At 49.4% G+C, this 15,919-nt stretch overlaps 1 protein-coding gene across 3 annotated transcripts; it reads left to right on the top strand.

The window, feature by feature from the left end:
• Positions 1–1,205: 1,205 nt before the first annotated feature.
• On the top strand, positions 1,206–13,206 carry TMEM177 (transmembrane protein 177). Of its 3 annotated transcripts, XR_007133963.1 has the most exons (4): positions 1,206–1,261; positions 3,396–4,830; positions 12,148–12,447; positions 13,182–13,206. XR_007133963.1 is itself a non-coding variant. In XM_047772186.1 (2 exons), the coding sequence occupies exon 2, from the start codon at positions 3,418–3,420 to the stop codon at positions 4,351–4,353; it is 936 nt and encodes a 311-aa protein (XP_047628142.1). In that variant the 5' UTR covers positions 1,206–1,261; positions 3,396–3,417; the 3' UTR covers positions 4,354–5,268. The 3 variants fall into 3 exon arrangements, 1 of the variants encoding a protein (XP_047628142.1); XR_007133962.1 differs by lacking the exon at positions 13,182–13,206 and having other exon boundaries at positions 12,148–12,854; XM_047772186.1 differs by lacking the exons at positions 12,148–12,447; positions 13,182–13,206 and having other exon boundaries at positions 3,396–5,268.
• The last annotated feature ends 2,713 nt before the right edge of the window (positions 13,207–15,919 follow it).

The following is a 15,919-nucleotide window of genomic DNA, read 5'->3' as shown; positions in this document are numbered from 1 at the left end:
GGATGCCAGATCCTCAAATATATCAAAATGAAGAAAATTGAAAGCAGGGTCTTGAGGAGATAACTTGTAGTACACTCATGTTCATAGCAGTGTGATCATTACAACAAAAATGTGGAAGCAACCCAAATGCCTATCAGCAGGTGTTTCTGCTCTAGTCATACAACAGAATATTATTCAGCCTTAAAAAGGAGGGAAATCCTGACACAAACTAGTGATAGCGCTGCCGGTTGCACAACCTTGTGAACTTATTTAATACCACTGAACCATACGCTTTAAAAGTCAAGATGGTAAATATTATGTGTACTTTACCACAATGGAAAAAAAATCAACCCTCAAATGTCCTGTAATCCATCATTCTCTGCTTATTTTTATCCCTCCGCTTATGCCCTAATCTAGTCTCACTCCTTGCAGGCCTCCTAAACTTCACTGTGACCTTTAGAATGCTTGGTCCATCATCAGCAAATTCCCACACCTCCAGTCCTACTTCAGGGGTCTACAGACCTTTTTCTAAGGGGTCGGACAGTAAATGTTTTAGGCTCTCTGGGCCAAACTGCCTCTGTGCCCCCTACTCAACTATGCCCTTCTAGCGGAAAGCAGCCAGAAACATCTTGTAGAGGAATGGGCATGGCTGTGCTCCAATAAAACCTTAGTTTCAACAGGTGGCAAGCTGGGGGCAGTGCACAGGCAAGCTGACCCCTGACTCCCTCACACAGCTGCTGGGTTAGTGAGGCTACTCCATAAACTGCACAGTGCGGATCACTTGGGAGGAGGAGGGGGGCAATTAAAACACAGTTCAGAGCGTCCTCCTTCCCCACCGCCAACAGAGACGTTCCAGACAGGAAGGAAACGGGGGGAGGTAACAAGCGGCGTGGGCTCCAATGTGGGCTCTACCCTGGCTACCTCCTGAGCCACGCGGAGCCGCTGATTCCACCAGGGCTAAACAGGAAGGTGCAGGCCGCTTTTGAGTGGAAAGGAAGCGGTAGCCTGCGGCTAGGAGGTCGCAGGTCTTAGACCCGCCCTAAGGTGCTCCCTCTGGGAGGAGCCCCGGCGAGAGCCTCAGCAGCCGGTGGGCTCCTCCCGGGGCTCCCCCCTGGTCACCGCGCGTCCTACCCCTGTGCCTCGGTCCCCAGAGTGTGCTTTGCGCCGCAGCCCCACCCTGTAGCCCCGCCCCGGGCCCCGCCCCCAGAGCCGGCCGGCGTGCTTTGCGCCTGGCCCCGCCCCGCGCACGTGTTCAGCGACCCAGGCGGCTGCGGCGGAGAAGGTGAGCCAGCGGGGAGGGGCGGGCAGATTTGCGGACCCCGGGGCGGGGCCCCTCCGTAGGCGTCCTCAGCAGGGGGTTCTAGTTTCGGGCTTTAACCTGGGGGCCGGGCGTGGAAGCATGAATCCTGCAGTCCCTCGCCCAGCCACCTGCGGGATGCGCCGCACAGCCTCCTAGGACGGCCCTGGAGCGCGCGGCCTTGGCGCTGGTGGTCCTGGGGGCAATGAGACTTTTGACAGGACATTTCTTTTCCTGGTCTGGGTTTCTTCAGTAGCAAAAAAGCCAAGCGGTTCAGGAGTATGCTGCCTTCTTGTTTGCAGCAGTTTATTTGCTAAGTGAACACTTTTCAGAGACAGGCAGACGGTAAGCTTCATCCGAAGTTAAATCATTGTGAATTTTTACGGAAATACTTTCAGATGAAGTAATAAGATGCCCTGAATGTGTTTCAAAATAAACCAGGTGGAGGGGAGTATGGATGGGAGTAGAGATGAACCAAGACTGGCCGTGAGTTGATAATGATTGAAGTTGGTTTATGATGAAAGGTTTTCTGGGTTTTTTTTTTTTTTTTTTTTTGTCATTTTGGGCCACCCACAGCATATGGAGATCCCAGGCCAGGGATGAGATCAGAGCCACAGTTGCTATGTAATCTGCAACTGCAGCAAGGCTGGATCCCCAACCCACTGTGCCAGCCAGGGATTGAACCTGTGTCCCAGCAACTCCCAAGACACTGCCAATTCCCTTTGTGCCACAGCGGGAGTTCTTGCATGTCTTTAATTTAGCATCAAAAACGTTCAGTAATGAAAAACTTGCTCAGGACACCTGTGTTCAAATCCTGGGCCTGTGGTAGTCTGCTCAACCTGCAGTGACAAGAACTGGGTGGCAGAAATGCGTTTTTTCACAGTTCTGGTGGCTTGAGGTCCAAGATCAAGGTCTCAGCAGGGCTAGATTTTTCTGAGGCCTCTCCCCTCAGCTTATAAAATGGTCTCTTTCCTACTCGTGTCCTCATGGTCAGTCCTCTGTGTCTGTGTCCTAATCTCCCATTCTCATAAGGACACCAGTTATCCTGGGTTGGGGCCTATCCTAAGGGTGTTGTTTTAACTGAATTACCTATCTCTAAGTCCAGTCACATTCTGAGGTCCTGGGAGCTGAGACTTCAACATCAGAATTTGGAGGGACACAGTTCTGACCATAGCACTTATGGGGTTTTGACCAGTTTGCTTAGCTTCTCTGTGTTTCAGTTTTCACTGCTTTAAAATAGGGACAATAGTGAGTTCCCATTGTGCTTCAGCCATTAAGAACCTGACTAGTATCCATGAGGATGAGGGTTTCATCCCTAGCCTCACTCAGTGGGTTAAAGGATCCGGCCTTGCCATGAACTGTGGTGTAAGTCGTAGGCTTATCTTGGATCTGGCATGGCCAGCAGCTGCAGCTCCAATTCAACCCTAGCCTGGGAACATCTCTATGCCACAGGTGCGGCCCTAAAAAGCAAAAAAAAAGTGGGAAGGGGATGATAGTAATAATGAGGTCACAGAGTTATAAGGATTCAGTTGTTAAATATTATAGGTAAAGCTCTCAGAACTATGTCTAGCATATAGTGAGTACTGACTAAGTGGAACATGAATATTTCATGTATAAATTAGTGATCATATTCAGTATGGAATGAATAGTGGAGTGAGGGAGTGCTTAGTGCACAGTACTTAGTGCTGTTCTTAAAGAGTGCACAGTACTTGGTGCTGTGCCCAGGAATAAAAGGAATCATTGGGAGTTCCCACAGTAGTGTAGTGGGTTAAGGATCCAGAGTTGCTGCAGTTGTGGGGTAAGTCACAACTGCGGCTCACATTCTGTCCTTGGCCTGGAAACTTCCATATGTCACAGGTGCAGCCAAAAAAAATTAAAAATAAAAGGAATCATCACACCCATTTCCACAAGGGGTGTCTGCTTCTTGTCAGATCATTTTATGTGTGTTCATTGACTCTGCACAGACACCCATGTGGTTGGCCTCTGTCACCTGCCCCTTTGGCAGGTGGGGAAAATGATTTGGAGGCAGAGCTTGAGCCTCCTGTGCTGTGTTGCCTCAGTGAAAGCGGGTATGGCCCTGGGCAATGCTGAGAGCTGACTTCTCTTTCTCTTGGCCCAGGTTTACCGTGGTGGCAGCCCTCATGGCGGGTCCCCTGTGGCGGGCCACCGCATTTGTGCAGAGACACCGGACAGGCCTGTTGGTGGGTTCCTGTGCGGGTCTGTTTGGGGCGCAGATCTCGTACCACCTCTTCCCAGATCCTGTGGTCCAGTGGCTGTACCAATACTGGCCTCAGGGCCGGCCGGCCCCCCTCTCCCCAGAGCTGCAGGGCCTCTTCCAGGAGGTGCTGCAGGACATTGGTGTTCCCTCAGGCCACTACTTCGAGGCCTTTACCACCTTCACCTTCCAGCCCGTGAGCGCCGGCTTCCCGAGACTCCACGCCGGGGCTGTGGTAGGCATCCCCGCCAGCTTCCTAGGTGGCCCGGTAACCAAGGCCGATGAGCCTGTGGTGGTCCATGGGCAGCGAGTGGACTGGCAGAGCCCAGCGGGTGCCAGGCTCAGAAATGCCCTGACCTTGTCCCGTGATGCCCAGAAGTTCGCCTTGGCCAGGGAGGTGGTGTACCTGGAGAGCAGTGCGGCTGCCCTGCAGGCCCTGCCCGCCCCCGCCTGCCTGGCGGGCACCTGGGCACTGAGCGTGGTTGCCAAGCACGCCCTGGGGCTCTACGGAGGCCCCTTGAACTTACGGGCTGCCTTCAACTTGCTGGCGGCGGTGGCCGGCTTTGTGGCCTATGCCTTCTGCACGGACTCTCTTACCCATGCCCTGGAAGCCTGGCTGGACCGGCGGGCAGCCTCCCTATCTGCGGCCTACGCCTGGGGCGGAGTGGAGTTCTACGAGAAGGTTCTATCCTGCAACCTGGCCCTGCGCAGCCTCCTGGGCCGGCCTGGGGAGCAGCTGTATACACCCAGCGGGAACGTCGTGCCCAGACACTGGTTCCGCATCAAACACTTGCCCTACACAACCCGCCGGGACTTGGTACTGCAGCTGTGGAGGGCAGCGCACAGCTCCAGCAGCTCCTGAGGGCCTCCTCCCCAGGACTGGTCCAGCTCCAGCCAGTGCCTTCCCACCATGGACTCTGGGGGGGTGCTCTTGGGGCCTCTGCGCCCAGAGCCCGGGATCAGAAAATTCACAGACTTTGGAGTAAAGCAGTCCAGACTCTACCCCAGTCCACCACCTATGATCTCCATGACCTTGGGCCCATCCCTTTATGAATCTGAGCCTTGGTTTCCTCTACTGTGAAATGGGAGTGATGCGAACTCCTGATGGGGTTGTGGGGTTGCATGAGATCATGAACGCAAGGTCCTGGGAGGGGGTGCCATGGGAGATCCTTCTTTCTGGCTCTTGGAATCCAGAGGGCTGCGGAGGTCAGGCCACATCCTCCTGCGAGAGGTGAAGCCAGCTCTTTCTTACAGCGAGGAATCACCCCATCATTTGCCTGGTGGTCTGATGGCAATCTCCTCGTACTGTGGTAGAGATTAAAACCTCTGAGAGGCCAAGGTGAGAAGCTGGTGTGGGCCTGAGAGCTGAGGGGTGACACAGGGAGAGGGCCAGGGGACCAGCCAGGCTTGATGGGATCCCAGGAGAACCCCTGGGTGAGAGGATGTTGCCGGAACCTAGTGAGGCCTGCAAAAGTGTGGCTGATGATGCTTGGAGAGCAGGGCGGGCAGTGGGGGGAGATGGAGATGGGGTGAGCTTGGCTCACAGCAGCAGGGAGAACAGTGGGGTGGAGGTAGGCATTGGGCCAGACCTGGTGTCCACTTGGGCAGGACCCAGGGGAGGCTGCAGCCTTACCCAACCTGGAGCCCTGCGGTGTATAGAGCAGACCCCACTTATGATCCTTGGCTAGGGGGCACTGGCTGGGAAGGTGAGGAGCCTTGTGATGAGCAAACCAGGCTTGCTTGGCCATCCCTGCATTCTTTTTTTTTTTTTCTTTATTTTATTGAAGTACAGTTGATTTACAATGTTGTGTTAATTTCTGCTGTACGGCAGAGTGATTTGGTTATACATGTATACATTTTTTCCATATTCTTTTCTATTATGGTTTATCACAGGATATTAAATATAGTTTCCTGTGCTATACAGTAGGATCTTGTTCTTTATCCATTCCATTATATTATGGGTTGTATCTGCCAATCTCCAATTCCCAATCCTTCCCTCCCCTATGCTCCTTCCCCTTTGGCAACCACGAACCTGTTCTCCATGTCTGTGAGTTTTTCTGTTTGGTAGATAGGTTCATTTGTACCATACTTTACATTTTTTTTTTTTTAGGGCTGCATATGCAACATATGGAAGTTCCAAGGCTAGGGGTCAAATCGGAGCTTCAGCCTCTGGTCTATTCCTCAGCCACAGCAATGCCCAATCCGAGCCATGTCTATAACCTACACAACAGCTTGTGGCAATGCCAGATCCTGAACCCACTGAGTGAGGCCAGGGATCAAACCCACATCTTCATGGATGCTTGTTGAGTTCTTAACCCGCTGAGCCATAATGGGAACTCCTGGACCATGTTTTAGATTCCACATATAAGTGAAATCATGTGATACTTGTCTTTCTCTTTCTGACTTACTTTGCTTAGTATGATATTCTCTAGGTCCCTCCAAGTTGCTGCAAATAGCATTATATCATTCTTTTTATGACCAAGTAGTATTGCATTGTGTACATGTATCACATCTTATTGATCCACTCCTCTGTTGATGCACATTTAGGTTGTTTCCATGTCTTGGCTACTGTGAATAGTGCTGCTATGAATATAGGGGTGCATATATCTTTTTAAATGAAAGTTTTGTCTGGGTATATGCCTAGAAGTGGGATTGCTGGATCATATGACAACTGCATTTTTAGTTTTTTGAGGAACCTCCATACTGTTCTCCATAGTGGCTGCCCCAGTTTACATTCCAACCAACAGTATAGGAGGCTTCCTTTTTCTCCACTCTCCAGCATTTCTTATTTGTAGACATTTTGATGATGGCCATTTTGACCCACGTGAGGTGGCATCTCTTTGTAGTTTTGGGTTTTTTTTTTTTTTTCTCCTTTTTATGCCATACCTACAGCATATGGAAATTCCTGGGTCAGGGGTTGAATTGGAGCTGCAGCTGCAACCCCCACCAGAGTCACAGCAGCACCAGATCTGAGCCATATCTGCAACCTACCCTGGATCCTTAACACACTGAGCAAGGCCAGGGATCGAACGTATATCCTCATAGAGACAGTGCCAGGTCCTTAACCCACTGGGCCACAATGGGAACTCCTCATAGTTTTGATTTGTGTTTCTCTAATAGCCATGCTGAGCATCTTTTCAGGCCATTCTTGTATTCTTCTTTGCTGGTGATTATGTTTTCTCTGGAAGAGTTGAAGGATTCAGACCTAGTGCCAGTGTAACTGGGGACAGAGGGTTTAGGCCACACCCAGGGAAGGCACAGAGCTGTCCTGGGAGGCCCACTCATCTGTGGCCCACTGTCCCTGCAGAAGATCATGAATGGAGAGAGCTGGCAGGGGTGGCCTGCCTTCCTGCTGGGTTGTCGACAGTGGGCTGATGCTGCCCATAGTCTTTCAGCTCCATCTACACCCACCCCCTTGGCCCCAGGCTGTTCCTCACTTGGGCTTCCTGGGCATTCTCCCCACCTCTCTTAGGGAAACTATTGGAAGTGCAGGTCTGGTTCAATTCTCTCCTGCTTAAAACCCTTTGCAGGCATCCCTTTGCTTTTGGCCAAAACTGCATCTTCAAGCCTGGGTCTGCTGGCTCTGTGACCACCCTGTGACCCATGCTTTGTGGAATCTGACCTCCTTGGCTGCCTCTCTGCCTCCCCACCTGCCCACACAGGCCTGCATCTTGGTCTTGGAGAGGCAGCAGTGAGTGATGGTTTAAATCAAAATCTTAATTCTCTGCTCAGGAATTGAACCTGGGCAGGTTGGGTGAAAACCAGGAATCCTAGCTGCTAGACCAGCTAGAGGCTAGAAGCAGAATTTCCCTGATTCTTGCTCCCTGTTGAGAGCAAGAAGGAGGAGTTCCTTTCGTGGTGCAGTGAAAAGGAATCTGACTAGGAACCATGAGGTTGCGGGTTCGATCCCTGGCCTCCCTCAGTGGGTTAAGGATCCGGCATTGTTGTGAGCTGTGGTGTAGGTCGTAGACACGGCTCGGATCTGGCATTGCTGTGGCCTGTGGCCGGCAGCTACAGCTCCAATTAGACCCCTAGCCTGGGAGCCTCCATATGCTGCAGGTGTGGCCCTAAAAAGAAAAAAAAAATGTTTCAAGGAGGCAAAGATTGAAAACAGGTATAAAGTTTGTTTGAGTCACAGTACAGCATGTGGGAGAGCACACAGAGAAGTAGTTTATTTAAGTCAGAAGCAAAGAACTAATACACACCCTAAAGAGTGCGGGTGCCGGCGTCCCCCTGAGTGAGGAGCCACCAGAGAGGGGATTTAACTTACGTAGCACAGTTCTTCTGGGTCTTTGTTTACCTTTGGCCAATTATCTTGCTTTATTTCTCACACTCGAGGGACCCAGGACCCTCCCCATATGCGTGTGCATCTTTTGGCAAAGATGGATTCCAGAGCAAAGGGTGCCGGGAACATATCAGGACTTAGTATGGCCTGAAGCCCCCTCCCTTTTGACCCTTAGGAGTCTTACTGTGCATGTGTAATTGGGAAGGTCCCCTTGACCCCAGGTGTGATTGAAGAGGTCATCTTCTCTTTCTATTCCAGCAGAGCTCAGCTCTTGTCATTAGCTTTCTCCTTTTTTTTTTTTTTTTTTTGGTCTTTTTGCTATTTCTTTGGGCCGCTCCCGCGGCATATGGAGGTTCCCAGGCTAGGGGTCGAATCGGAGCTGTAGCCATCAGTCTACGCCAGAGCCACAGCAACACGGGATCCAAGCCATGTCTGCGACCTACACCACAGCTCACAGCAACGCCGGATCATTAACCCACTGAGCAAGGGCAGGGACCAAACCCGCAACCTCATGGTTCCTAGTCGGAACCTCATGGTTCCTCATGGTTCCTGCGCCACGACGGGAACTCCTAACTGTCTCCTTGATGTGTCAAAAAGAAACAAGACCCAGTTTACTCAGCCTGGCAAGTCCCAGCTGTTCCCAGCCCAGGGACCCGTCCACCTCCAGCTCAGTCTGGGGTGCTCTCCCGGCCTGCCCTCTGCTTGGTTCTTAGGGCTCCTCCTGCAGGGATCCTCAGGGACTGACTCCAGGAACCCTCCCCATCATGCCTTGTACCTCTTCCTAGCCTTTGCTGCCAACCGTAATTAAGCATTTTAGGGACCATGATTTAGCCTCTCCTCTACCAAAATGTACTGTCTGCAAGGACAGGGTTGTGTGTCCTGTTCCCAGCTCTGGACTGAGGCTCTCCACATTCATGAATAAATGAGCAACGCCCTTATGCTCCGACAGACATAGGCCCAGCTCCTAAGAGTCTGAGCAATTACAGTCCTGCTGGCTGGCTGCGCTGGGCAAGGCCATTGTCAATCGCCTGTGACCCTGTCCTACCTTCCCACATTGGGACTGTCCAAAGGCCTGGCCTGGCCTCAGTCTTCCATGATTGCCAGCTTCACTGGGGAAACCAGAACAATTGGGGGTGACTTCCTCTAGAGCACAGATTATTTTTTAGGGCACCAGGAACCCCGAGGCTTTAGGGGAAGATGACCCCCCAAATTTTGTGACATTTTGTGCTCTTGCAGGGGTTGATCCCAGAAAGGTTAAAAACCATGTTCTAGGGCTTGGCAGATGGGCCAGGTGGCAGGAAGTTAGCCTATAAACGTTGTCCTGCATCTTTCCCTCTCAGGTGCCAGCCACCTGCCTCCATCATCAGTGCTCTGCCCTGGGGTCCCTAGAAAACTTGTTCTATTGAGTCATGTCCCCCACATGCCCATGGTTCTCAGAGCTGTGTCAATGCGCCAATACACCCCCACCCCCTGTCGACCTGGGGAGAAAAAAAGCACAACCTGAAAGTTGAGAATTAGATTTTATTTGAGGCAAAGTTAGGACTTAAGCCCGGGAGGCGGCATCTCAGATAGCCCTGAGAAACCGCTCCAAGGAGGCAAAGAGGGGAGCTAAGATATATAGGGGTTTTTGCAACAAAGCACAGGTAGCAAGAACCAAAGAGGCCTGGGCTTGCTGAAATCCTTCCTTTGATATGCACATCCACTATCAGGGCCAGTATCCTGAGTTTTCACAGCCTGAGTTTCCTTAGGGCTCACAGTTAGGAATAGCTGCAATCTGATGGCTGCTAGGTGGCAGCTATTCTTTGTTTCCTTCCTGAGTTCCTTCAGGACTCACTGTTCACCCTTGGAGGTGGCTGCATTTGAAGATGACTGTGGCATCCTTTGTTTTGACTTAACTAAGCCCTGGCTGCAGTATTTTAGATAGCTCTGAAATACAGCCCGAAGAGCCAGGGGGAAATAATATCAGTGTTTGTTATAAGGTGAGGAGAGAGATACATGCAGCCATTTTACAAAACTTGCTGCTGGTCTCGTGAAGGTTACTGCTAGTCACGAGGAGCAGACATCACCATGAAGGATTTTAGTGTTTTTCTAGATACGAGGAGATGCAAGGATTGGGCTCCTAAAGTCTCCTCAAAATATCTGTCTGAAGACCTGTTCTGCCAGTTTTCTCAGTGCACAGAGTGTCTCACTCCTGATTTTCACCCTGTGCTCTGCTCAGGAGGTGTTTTTCGTCGACAGCTGCCATGGCTCATGACTTAATCCACGTTGAGGCTGATGGGAGGTGCCAAACTTCAGTTCACATCCCCCAAAACACACACGTACAGTTACATCCAGACCCAGTACAAGGAGGGGCGTCCCAGGGTCACTGTGCTGGCCCTGCGCACCCCTAACCTTAGCAGGCTCCACCTTCTCTGTCCCCACCAGCCAGTGTCTGCAACACAGGGCTCTGTACAGCCATGCCTGGAGCTCAGCCCATACCCATGGGATCCTGCTCCCCACGTGTACACGTGTCAGAGATGGGTCCCAGATGGAGGGATAGGTCCTCACCTGGTGAGACCTGCCCACTCCATTCCTAGTAATATTATGGGGATTTTATTGGGCACTAGACACTGCTAGGCTCTTAGAGATAGTTTAAAAATTTATCCCTGGGGAGTTCCCTGGTGGCCTGGTGGTTAAGGATCTAGCATCATCACCGCTGCAGCATGTGTTTGATCCCTAGCCTGGGGATTTTTGCAGTCCACAGTCATGGCCAAAAAAACTTATCCCCAAATTGGAACATGTAGTTGGTTATATTGGATTTTTTTTTCTATTTTTTTGGCCATCCAACGGTATATGGAGTTCCTGGGCCAGGGATCAGATCTGAGCTGCAGTTGTGACCTAAGCCAAAGCTCTGGCAATGCTGGATCCTTAACCCACTGTACCAGACCGGGGATCAAACCTGTGTCCCAGTGCTCGCAAGACGCCGCTGATCCCATTGCACCACAGTGGGAACTCTGGTTGTGTTATTTTGATTTTGAAAGCAAGCAAATAGTACAGAAAGGTGAAGAAATTTGTCCCACATCATAAAGCTTTGTAAGTGGCAGAACTAGGATTTGAAGCTGGCACTCCAGCTCCTGATTCCATCCTCAAAACCCTGAATTTATGCTACCCTATTTATCCTGAGGCTTCCAGGGGGCAGACTTGGACTGTGGCCCCCAGAGCTTTCTTCTCATGCTGGTTAGAGGTGACTCTCCAGCTCAGCTTTTTTATTAGGAAACAATGGAAACTGAGCAGAAACTTCTGGAACCCCTTTCAGCTAACTAAGAGAAAGGGACCACCCCTTCTATCATATTTAGTGTTGAGTGGGGGTGGGGCAGAAGGGCGGGGTGTTTTGGAGCCTTAGGAGGCCCCGGCTGAGGACAAGGGGACCTAAGGAGACAGAGGGGGAACACAGAGTGGGCAGCTTGCTGTGGCTCCAAACCCCGGGCCTGCCACTTCAGTGGAGTGACCTTGAATGAGTAATTTCCCACCTCTGGTGCTGCGTTTCCTATCTGTAAAATGGGGAATTAATGTGTATCATACAGCATTGTTTTGGCAATGAAATTTGCAAAATGTGAATTCCAGAGAGAGTTTATAGTGAAAGCCTTCAAAGAAGGTTGGCTCCTAAATGTTGGTGCTTCCAGGTGGTACCAGGGTGTTCAGGTCTGGGAGTTGCTGCCCAAACACCAGCTATTTCTTGAGGCTGGATCCCTCTCAAGGAACTCTGCTGCCTCACGCAGGGTGCAAGGGGTGGGGGTGGGGTGTGAGCAGTTCCTTACTTTGCTCTCAGTGGACAACTTTTGGGGGATCACTTGGCAGCATTTGGGAGCAAGTGACCCAGGTGGCCCTAAGGGAGACAGCAGTAGAATGGGACAGCAGTTTTTCCACCTACCATACCAGTCATTTTTAAGTTCTAGAACATTCTGTGTTGGTGAGGTCGAGGTAAAATTGGCATTAGTGTATGCCCTTGTGACATTTGTAGGAGGCAGCCTCCAAGGTGGCCCCCGTGATCCCTGCTCTGGTGTCCTTAGCCTTGCGTCATCCTCTCTCCAGTATCTCTTGGTTCAAAACAAGAATAAGGGAGCTTCTTATTCTTGTTCCTTTGTGCCACAGAGGGTTAAGAATCCAACTGCAGAGGCTCAGGTCGCTGCGGAGGCACTGGTTCAATCCTCTGTCCAGCACAGTGAGTTAAAGGGTCCAGCATTGCTGCAGCTGTGGCTCAGATTCAATAAGCAGACCAGGAACTTCCATATCCCACAGGTGTGGCTATAAAAAAACAAAAACCAAAAATAAAAACAGAATAAGGCAGCTGTGATTATGTTACAAAAATTGTGACCTTTGTCTTGCTAGCAGGCTGGTATATTCTCGGAGTCATGCTTTGATGAAGTATGTCACCATATTGGGGAGGCCCATGTGGCAAGGAGCTAAGGGTGGCCTCTGACCAACAGCCAGCTAAGCAGAGAGGCCCTCCATCCAACAACCTACCATGAACTGAATCCTGACAACCTGGAAGAAAATCCTCTCTCAGTCTAGTTTTCAGATGAGACCCCAGCCTTTGTCGACACCTCTATTGCAGCCTGTGACATCCTGAAGCAGAGGACACATTCAAGCCATGCCTGGATCCCCACCCACTGAAACAGTGAGATAATAAATGTGGGTTATATTAAATCACTTCATTTTATGGTAACTTTTCATGCAACAGTAGATAACTAATATACATTATGAATAAACATAATATTAGAAAGAAATTTAGCAAAATTTGACACAGTCACAAAACTGCATCTTTTGATTCAGTCATTCCAAACCTAGAAATCTATCCTAGAGCTATAATCCAGCAGAAACTAAATCATATACACCCAAAGATGGACATAAGCACATTACCTATAGTAACAGAAAAAGAGATAATGGAAAAGTTGAAAAACAGTGATTTAGGACATTTTGGTACATTCATTTGTTGAGTATTGTTTAATCACTAAAAAGTATACTTATGAAGACTGGTAGAAACATGTAGAAATATTCTAAATATCAAATTTTTTTTTTAAATATGAAGTACAGATGGCCAACAGGCACATGAAAAAATGCTCAACATCCTAATTATTAGAGAAATGCAAAGCAAAACTACCATGAGGTACCACCTCACACCTGTCAGAATGGCCACCATTAACAATTCAACAAATAACAAATGCTGGAGAGGGTGTGGAGAAAAGGGTACCCTCCTACTCTGTTGGTGGGAATATAAACTGATACAACCACAATGGAAAACAGTATGGGGGTGCCTCAGAAAACTAAATAGAGAACTACCATATGACCCAGTAATCCCACTTGTGGGCAGACATCTGGACAAAACTTTCCTTGAAAAAATACATGTATTTGTATGTTCATTGCAGCATTATTCACAATAGCCAAGACATGGAAACAATCTAAATGTCCATCAACATATGATTGGATTAAGAAGATGTGGTACAATGGAATACTACTCAGCCATCAAAAAGAACAACATGGATGGAACTTGAGATTCTCATACAAGTGAAGTCAGAAAGAGAGAGACAAATACCTTATGATATCACATATCTGGAATCTAATGAACAGTACAAATGAACCTTTCCACAGAAAAGAACATCATGGACTTGGAGAAAAGACTTATGGTTGCCAAGGGGGAAGGGGAGGGAATAGGATGGACTGGGAATTTGGAGTTAATAGATGCAAACTATTGCCTTTGGAATGGATAAGCAATAAGATCCTGCTGTGTAGCACTGGGAACTATGTCTGGTCACTTATGATGGAGCATGATAATGTGAGAAAAAAGTATGTGTGACTGGGTCACCTTGCTGTACAGTAGAAAATTGACAGAACACTGTAAACCAGCTATAATGGAAAAAAATTAAAAATCATTATAAAAAAATAAAATTCTGGGGTTAATAGATGCAAACTTTTGCATTTGGAATGAGATCCTGATGTATACCTGATGTATACTGGGTCACTTTGCTGTACAATAGAAAATTGACAACACTCTAAACCAACTATAATGGAAAAAATAAAATTAAAAAATATGAAGTACTACATGCACAAAGATTGTAATAATGTAAATATGGTAACAACTTGAAAGAAATTTGCAAAACCTCTGAATTCAGAATCTCATTGCAGAAAGTAATTCTGTAGTGGTGGGATTTTTAATTACTTCATCCACTCAATATATACAAGGACTTAACACTATACATGTATATTAACATAGATATGTATGAGAGGTCCCTGCATCAAGGTGACAGATCCTGGCATCATTGCTTTTGGCCCTATATCCTTGGGGTGTGGCCAACCTTCTGCCTGTCAGTTACCGTGGCGATCAGAAAATGTGCTGCTCAGATCTGCTATGGGAGCAGGATTGACTGACAGTCCCAGCTGTTGTTTCTCTAGATCCACCACCATGCTTACACTGAAGCCACGCCTCTCTCAGGATGCTTTCAGGCAGGGATTGATCATGGTGGCAGGACTCACACAGGCCCATTCTGCTAAGCAGTGGGACTCCTCTAGTGGGGGGCTGTGGCTTAAGGACGCCCCAATGGCCAGGGACAGATCTTTCTCAGAACTGCTCTGAGATCTGAGACACTTCGACAGGCCTCCTTCCTCACCTCATCCCCCACCCTTCACAGGTATGAGACCCGAATTGTGGTTTGAAGATTCTCCCAACATTCTTCTGTTCCTGCCCCCTTTGTCCTCACAGGCATTTCTCCCAGCACACCTCTTACTTAGGTAATCCTGCCTCTGTGTCATCTCCCAGAGGATCTGAACTAACAGTTGCTCCCTCAATCAGGTGCTGGGTAAGGCCCTGGGGACATATCCTGCCCATGTGGAGATTGCAGACCTACAGAAATAAACCTTCAGTGACAGCGCAGTGACATGAGTGCAGTGGAGGTGTGAGGGCCAGATCCATGTGGAAGCACAGGGGAGGCACCTAACTCAGCCTGGGATGGAAGGTGGCCTGAAAGGACTTCCCAGAAGAGGGGATGCTGTGGGTGAAACCCTCAGTGGGAGCTGAAAGAACCGAATACTCATGATATCAAATACTTATAGATGTGCCTTTTCCCCAACAGAGGGTCTCCTTCACTTCCCCAGGTCGCTGAGCTTAAGTGCCCTGAACTGGTCCCCTCCAGAACTAAACACGCCCACTGGAGGTCCCTTCTGCTTCTCACTGCTTGCACGCAGCCCTGTGGGCCTGAAATACGTATGTCTTTGTTGATTTGCTGGGGCAAGAAAAGATGGGAATCAGGGTCCTAGCAGACTGGGGTCCATCAAGGGGCCTTTGGCAAGGGGCTGACCCTGCCAGTGCCTTGGAACCAGACCACCCGGTTCAGATCCTGACTATGGGAGTTCCTGTTGTGGCTTCGTGGGTTAAGGACCCAACATTGTCTCTGTGAGGATGCAGGTTCGGTCCCTGGTCTTGCTCAGTAGGTTAAGGATCCAACATTGCCACAAGCAGTGGCATGGGCCGGCAGCCACAGCTCCGGCTGGACCCCCAGCCAGGGAACTTTCATATGCTGCAGGTGTGGCCCTAAAACGAAAGAAAGAAAAAAAGATCCTGACTATGCAATTTATTACCTCAGGCACATGACTTCCTTTCTCTGTACATCAGTGTCCCCGTCTGTAAATGGAAAAATGACAATACCCATCTCCCAGAGGTGTTTTAAGAGTTTAAGAAGTTGGTATTTGCATGTATGTGTAACTGGGTCACCTTGCTGTATAGTAGAAAATTGACAGAACACTGTAAACCAGCTATAATGGAAAAAATAAAAGTGTTATAAATAAATTAAAAAAGAAGTTGGTATTTGTAAAGCACTTGGAAGAGTGCCTGGCACAGAGTCACAGCTTGGGGGAGTCAAGGATAATCTGTACTCATCGGGGCACAGTTTCTGGGCAGGGACTCTGGGTGGCCCCTTTGGAAGCGTCCCAGGTGACTGTGATGGGAGCACCACCCTCCACAGTGTCCTCAGCCTGCCCGCCACCAGCAGAGCCTTATTCACTCTGCCAGCAGCAGGGCCGTCCCCACCCTCTCAGTCCCAGGACATGACAAGTCGGTGTTCAGGAAGTGTTGGCCGAATCCATTACTGAGCTGTGATGAGGGGACAGAGTG

The sequence above is a fragment of the Phacochoerus africanus genome, chromosome 3, assembly GCF_016906955.1.
Source record: "Phacochoerus africanus isolate WHEZ1 chromosome 3, ROS_Pafr_v1, whole genome shotgun sequence".
NCBI classification, from domain to species: Eukaryota; Metazoa; Chordata; class Mammalia; order Artiodactyla; family Suidae; genus Phacochoerus; species Phacochoerus africanus.
The sequence above is the reverse complement of the archived record's forward strand: the minus strand, read 5'-3'. Positions and strand labels throughout refer to the sequence as shown.

Excerpts from the sequence above, each read along its gene's own strand:
- TMEM177 (XM_047772186.1), top strand. The coding sequence starts at position 3,418 with ATGGCGGGTCCCCTGTGGCGGGCCACCGCATTTGTGCAGAGACACCGG.